General features: G+C 56.0%; 1 protein-coding gene across 1 annotated transcript; it reads left to right on the plus strand.

The window, feature by feature from the left end:
* Window positions 1-356: 356 nt before the first annotated feature.
* LOC119114653 (uncharacterized) lies at window positions 357-1639 on the plus strand (the record flags this gene model as incomplete). Its single annotated transcript, XM_037238689.1, has 1 exon — window positions 357-1639. A coding segment is annotated over exon 1 (1215 nt), but the record flags the coding sequence as incomplete, so codon positions are not given.
* Window positions 1640-7247: the final 5608 nt, after the last annotated feature.

Raw genomic sequence — 7247 nt, forward strand, 5'->3', positions numbered from 1 at the left:
CCCACTTAACCCCTGGCCGGGTGCGACGTGTCCGGTGCATGCCATCAGCGCAGCCCAGGTTTCTCTCAGCGGCGCCTCGTGGGCCGTCGTCGTCCCACTTCAGGCGCGCCGCCAGTCGGCTGCCGGACCCGCGCCCGGTCGGCCGCTGACACGCCGCTCGTGCGCCCGCGCCGTCCCGCACCCGCCCGGCCAGACAGGCTGACGCGCCCGTGCCGGCGGGAGCCCGCGCCTCCTGCGACGGACCTGGACGGCTGCCGCCTGCAGCGCCGCGGGAGACTGCACCCGAGACGTTAGGCTGAGGTCGCGAGGTGACTGACGTCGGCGTCTCGACCGCAGGGTTGTGCGCGGTGGCGACGCTCGAAACGCGTGACTGTCGAGGTGTCAGCTGCGAGTGGCACCACCTCGTCGACCTGAGGCCGGCGACATGTTCAACTTGCACAGCCTAAACGGCGACCGGCTGGAGCGCTACCACGACCTGCACGTGCGGAAGCACCCGCTGCAGGGCCGCTCCTCGCTGCCCATGGATCTATCGGCCATGAAGACGTCCACGTGGACGTACAAGCCGGCCGCGCCGCTACAGCTGATGGCGCCGCCACCGCACCTCGTGGAGAAGCAGATGCGCTTCCGCCCGGAGAAGGCTCACCGTCGACCCGTGCAGCGGCTGCAGTGGCGCAAGAGCAAGTGGCAGCCGGACCCAGACGAGCCCAGCAGCTACCTCGACCTCAACCGTATCAGCTCCATGACTATCGCCGACGTCAGCCCCAAGTTCGCCGTCAAGCGCATCCTGATGCTGTACGAGAACCAGCAGTACCGGGAGGCGGCCAACTTCGTCAACCGTCTGAGCCACGGCACGTTCAAGGTAATCCTGACGGATCTGCCGGTGGACGTGTTCATCGAGTCGATGCCGGACAGCTTGCCGATCCTGGAGGCGCTCTACGCCAAGGTGTTCCTCTCTGACGGGCTCAACTTCTCGGTGAAGACTCTGAAGCCGGATGCGGTGGTCATGCAGATGGTCAAGTTCTTCGCGCAGCAGGAGGACAGTCTGACGGGCAACATCAAGTGGGAGCTGTGCGGCCCCTTCATCGCCTCTTGCAAGAAGCTGCTGAAGGTGATCGTGCACACCGATCCCAAGATCAAGAAGATGTTGGTGTCGCGGCGTAAGGCGCTGGACAAGGCGGTGGAGGGCATGGGCCACCACGGCATGGTGGGCACCTCCGACGGCTCGCTGATGAATCTGCACGACGCGCTGAAGCTCGAGTTCAAGAAGGTGGTGACGTCGTACAAGGCGGCGCTGGAAAAGCTGGAGGAGCTGAGTTTGTCGACGGCGTCCAAGCAGACGCTGTGCCGCAGCATCAGCCACGGCCCGGCGCCGATCCAGGTGTCGCATCAGCGCCAGCTGAGTATCACTCAGCAGGAGATTCAAGAGAGGCTCATCAAGAACAAGACCATCCTGAATGTGGTGGAGCCGATCCTGGGCAACCACAGCCTGGACATCTTCCTTGGCATCTTGCAGCGCCGCATCGACCACGACAAGGACTGCCTCTTCCATTTCACGCAGCTGAAGAAGGAAGTGAAGGACATGAAGGACGCCTCAGTGGTTGTGCCCATCCTGATGCGCTACGGTCACGGCATCGACCAGGTTAGTCAGTCTCGGGGTACGGGCGTGTATATATTATATATATATATATATATATATATATATATATATATATATATATGTGTGTGTGTGTGTGTGTGTGTGTGTGTGTGTGTGTGTGTGTGTGTGTGTGTGTGTGTGGTGTGTGTGTGTGTGGTGTGTGTGGTGGGTGTGTGTGTGTGTGTGTGGGTGTTGGTGTGTGTGTGTGTGGTGTGTGTGTGTGTGTGTGGTGGTGTGTGTGTGTGTGTGTGTGTGGTGTGTGTGTGTGTGGGTGTGTGTGTGTGTGTGTGTGTGTGTGTGGTGGTGTGTGTGTGTGTTGTGTGTATGCCGGCGTGGCAAAGCTCCCGGAAGGGATATGTTTCAGTGCATTATGTTCTAATCGTGCGGAATGCAGTCGAGCCGTGGGTGTGTGAAATCCGCGGCCAAACACGCCACGTTTCATTCGCCACCTCCGCATACCTCCGTGATAAGGGACGGCACTGTACCTACCGCCCGTAAGAATTGTTTCTAGTTGTTTATCCTTTAAAGGAAAAGCTCGTTTTGCCGAAGATGGCAAGGAACGGTCATAACTTCATAACACCACGTCAAGCTGTCTTCACCTGAGCCTGCGCGCCCCCGTGACATCGCCAGCCACGCATCCCGCCGTGCGCGTGGACCACATTCTGACCGCATTCCGCCACATCCGGTGTGGCTTGAGGAGCGGCACGTGACCGGCAGTCGCAGAGGTCAGGGCGGCACGTGACCTGCGGTGGCGCAGGTCAGCGCAGAGGCCTTGCTCGCGGACAGCGGGACCTCCTGTCAGTGGCCGGGCCCCGGCGCGATTCGGCTGGCTGCAGGACAGGCCACGTCCACTTGTGACGGGGAGTCTCGGATTGTTACCCTAAGTGATGCTTTGATCACTGCCGGTACTGATGACGACTGGTACTGGATTTGGTCACACCGGTACTGATAATGGCTGGTACCGACTTAGCTTCCCGACTTTACGGAGCATGCATTTAGCCGCCTTTGAGCTGTGGATTCGCCAGGTAGTTACGTTGTATGTGCTACGACTCAGGATAAACAAGATGGCTAGCGTGGCCTGCTGTCAATGGAATTAATGCAGGCAGAAGTTTTGTCGGTTATGGTCATGTGGCATAGGACGTCTGATGGCAGGGGATGTGCCAACTAGACGTTAACTGCGACGGGACAATAGGAACTGAGAAGCGTTGTCCTGCGCCAAATTATTGAACAATTGCGTCAGTAGGAAGAACACCACGTTTTTGTGCTTTCAGCTGTCCATGTGTCTCGTATGTAGATTTTCATTTGGAGTGGCTTGGTTGACTCGCAAACCGCAATTTTCCACAGCTTTAATCGGTTTTGTCGGCATTGCCTATTTGAAAAAATGATCACCGGTTATTGTGTACGTTAGGAAGCAGTACATTGTCCACAATTTCGACTGTATTACATACCATCCTCGTTAAATTTGTCTGCGAATTGCACGAAACTTTTCGAATGTCGGGGGCCCTACGAATCTTAGTTGTCGAACAAAAATGTGTAATTATCGTCACATCATCATCGTGCGACCATGAAAGCACTGAAACAGGCTTATTTGTTGTTGATACTCGCAGGCAAAATGCAGACGAGCTTGTCTGTAATGACTGGACAGTAATGGCCAATAAAGTTGTGAAGTGCCAAGTGACCCGCCTTACATGCCATAAACCTCACCTATAGTAAAAGTAGGCTGAGTGAAATCAAGCAGCAGAACATTCACCTTGCTTGATCGCCTTGCTGGAATGCAGCGCTCGATGACTCCTCGATAATAATAATTTACTCTCTAGCTTTTCACTGCGATCAATTAAAGTTGCCAACATTGGGTTTCTCTTGTCGCATGAACATATTGACTGTGTCTTACAGTTCGGACTATTCTTGACCACAGTGATGCGCAAATTGAGGTCCAGAATGAAACGCCGCGAACATCTTGTTTTGGCTCGTCAATGGATCTGCCGACAGCTCGAGCCCGTTATGATCTCGGTTTATCGGTTTAAGGGTAAAAATTGTACTCTTGCCACAAGTGGTAACAGTGAAGGCTTAGCAGCTCCGAGTGACGTATGTTCTATATAGGTCATCAAACACGTCACTTTATTTAGTGGCATTCATGATGCATGCGTGACAGCGTCACTTCCCACGCGTTCGTCTTGAAGTTCACTTTAGAAGCAGCGCCTTCCGATCGAGTGAGCAGATGACGTCACGTCTCTGAGCGCAAGTTTTTTTCTCTCCTCCGCTCGTGACATTGTCCGCCGTCGATCGCCCAGCGGCGGGAGTCGCCATCCTTTGAGACGGCGGCGCCGGGGGCGGCCGGGCGGCGGTGGCGGGCCGTGCGGCGCCGGGTGCCGCCCGCCGTGCCGCCGCCTTTGTATTCACGATGACAGACGGGCCGGTGACCCAGTGGCATGTGGGCCACCACGGCCACCCCCGGCCGGAGACAGGGCTATCGGCGCATCGGGTGCCGCCTCTCTCTGCCGGCAGCGGCCGCCGTCACGGCCAGCACGCAGCGGCGACGGCGGACGGCAGAGCTCCCGCTGTCACGCTGCGGGCGCGGTGGGAGGTAGGGTGGGGGATGGAGGTCGAGGACCGTGGAAGGGCAAGGGGTTTGCAGTTCTTTCACGGAGTTGTGCGACACTTAGTTGGCTTTAGTTTTGGTTTTCCTGACTATAAAGCTTAAGATGAATATGGGCGTAACCACACATTAAACAGCGTTTTAACATTAAACGTGATTCCACTCACACGCGTGCCGAAAACTTGTTCCCGTTACTTACCTGGATGATGTGGAGAATTTAACATTTCCTAGTTTATGACAACTTTGTTGTAAAAAAATTATCGAGCCTAAGAAAGCTTACTCTAGCTTTTGGAGCGCAGGCGCAACAAATCACCGAGCCCTTGGCGTGTGAAGATAAGTGAAAAACTACTGTGGTCTCATCGGCCCCTCGGCGCCGTTTTGTATAGCCAGAACGTAACGAAAACAGCAAACTGTCAAAAACTTATGCGGTTCGTCTTGCAGCAAGCCCGATGGCTGTGTCTATGCAGGTCAAGATTTCAGTGAAAACGTACAATGAACATTCTGATTGCCACACTGGACTCAATGGAATCGCGGGCCGGAGCTTTCGTTAAGGTGCTGCGTGTCTTCTCTTTGCCTCGCAGGCTTACTTAAGCATCCGTGCCGATACTGGCACGAAACCTTGAACGAGGCCTCACATTTCACCCACCCCAATCGGCATACAATCAGCCGGCTGTTTTCATCAGCGGCCGCCAAGGGCGCCGCGTGGGTCAAATCGGTCGGTCCCCTGAATGTAAATAGCCAGTATTACCATCGTAATGGGGCGTTTCCCTATTTATTCACGCAGCGTAATGAATTTTGGACACACGCAGTATGAATGGAATGACCTCCCAGGTGGTAAGATGCGTGTGTATAGTGGGTCAGAGACCCTGGGCGTCAGCTTAAGGAGGTCGGCCACGCAGGAACTCCGAATGTCAATACGTCTAATTGGGACCGGGTATCATGGAAACGCCGGCTTTTCTGAGGCGTGCCAAGTCTCGGGCCCTCAGCCTTATAAGGATGTATGGTATGTGATAGCTGCTCGCCGCCATCTGAAGCAGTCAGATGACGTTTGAATTACGGTCGGCGGCGGCCAAATGGCTGTCTGCCGAGTAGTGGTGCGTAGCGTGGCAGGCGGCCGGAGCCGGCGCGCAGCCGCGCGGGTTTCTTTCTCGTTCTTTTTAGCTGCCGGAGCTCCGTGGGAGAATCTGTGTCAGTGTCCGGCCCTGGCCGCCGCGGCTAAAAAATTCAGCTCGCATCTCTGCCTCTTTCCCGCCTCGGTCTCTCTCACCCGCTCGCACACCCTCTCTCTCCTTCATGCTCCTCACTCGACTAGCATGTGGAATGCACGCACCCAGGCGGGGCGGTGTGTTGATCTGCGACGGTGTCTGCCTGCTGTGCACAGCTTACGGCAGGACACAGTTGTCAATTCGGCTCGCTCACCAATCGCCGACCCAGTGACAGAGCTACATTGATGGGTTCCACCTGTCTGACCCGAGGTCAGGTATCGGTGCTGCACACCTGACTCTAGAGCCGTCGGCCCGGCCCCCTCACACGTGCCCTGACTGCCTGCCGGAAAGCCTGCACGGCCGGGTTGCTCAGAAAGCCTGGCCGGATCAAGAACAGTGACTGACCGCGGTCAGATTTGGGAACCGGACCCGCTCAGGGCTGGGAGCGAAGCGCGGCCGTAGCGGAGGCCTGTTCCACTCGGGGCAGGTGGGCGACGTCAAGGGTAAAAACGTATTCATTCGGCGCCCAGGACCGGTTCCGTTTCTGGGGCAGGAGCCTGCTCCTTTCAGGGGCAGCAGCGATGCGCGATTCAGGGACGGGGACTCGCTCCACTCGGTGGTTCAAGAGGGTCAGGGCTCCAGTCAGGCAAGCGAAACTACCTCCGGTCAGCATCAGCACCTAGCTTTGATCGGGGTCGAAGCCGGCTTCCCTCGGCGGGCATGCGGCCTCGCTTGTGGCGGGAGCCGTGGGAGTTATAGGTGGGAGGTGCCTCGTGGCTGTATTATCTCAGGAGGGAACTGCCTCATGGCTGTTACAAACTCAGGGAGGGAGCTGCCCTCATGCTGTTACACTTAGGGAGGAAGCTGCCTCATGCTGTACACTCGGGTAGGGAGCTGCCTCATGGCGGTTACAACTCAGGGAGGGAGCTGCCTCATCGTGTACACTCAGGGAGGGAGCTGCCTCATGGCTGCTACAACTCAGGGAAGGAGCTGCCTCATGCTGTTACACTACCGGAGGGAGCCGCCTTATGGCTGTTACAACTCAGGGAGGGAGCTGCCTCTGATGTTACACTCAGGGAGGGAGCTGCCTCATGCTGTTACATCAGGGAGGGAGCTCCTCATGGCTGCTACAACTCAGGGAGGGAGCTGCCCATGCTTGTTCAACTCAGCCGCGTCGCCCGCGTTTTAAATCATATCCAGAATGAGTCGGCGTAGTTCGGACCTTACAAGCCGGCTCTAGCCGCCTGAAACACGATAATGAATCAGTCGGTGCGGAGCCGAATTGGTGCCTGCCCGATTACACCTCACCTTATAACCCCCTGTGTCTGATGAAGCGGGATGGTGCGGCAGGGGAGGTGAGGGAGATTGGGGGCTCGGTCGCATCGGACCTCATCAGGCGCAGCCGATCTCCGAGATCACGCTCGTAATTACCTGTCTCATAATCGCCGTCATCATTATATGACACCGATCTTCCGATATTGGCGTTATTATCTGAAAGTGCTAAATCTACGCACTTGCTGCATTGTTTAGTTGTAATATAGAATGTCTTATGTTCTGACATGGTAACTTAGACCTTCTTCGTTGTATAAAACACGTCGCTGAGCATTCCAAACCGGAGAAAGAATGGAGGCCCAGATCTTGTGTGTATGTTGAGCGTGACACCCGAGATTGTGCGCAGCAGTCCCCGGTTAAGTGCGTAGTACTGAATGATTCCGCATTACATGTGAGCATGCCTTATTGCAAGTCTGAGCGCTCAAATAAAGCCCATCGCAGTGTTTTTTTTTTCATCTGAAAGCGGATTTTGCGTGAC

The sequence above is a fragment of the Pollicipes pollicipes genome, unplaced genomic scaffold (genome assembly GCF_011947565.3).
Source record: "Pollicipes pollicipes isolate AB1234 unplaced genomic scaffold, Ppol_2.1 Scaffold_2748;HRSCAF=3217_pilon_pilon_pilon, whole genome shotgun sequence".
Taxonomy (NCBI): Eukaryota; Metazoa; Arthropoda; class Thecostraca; order Pollicipedomorpha; family Pollicipedidae; genus Pollicipes; species Pollicipes pollicipes.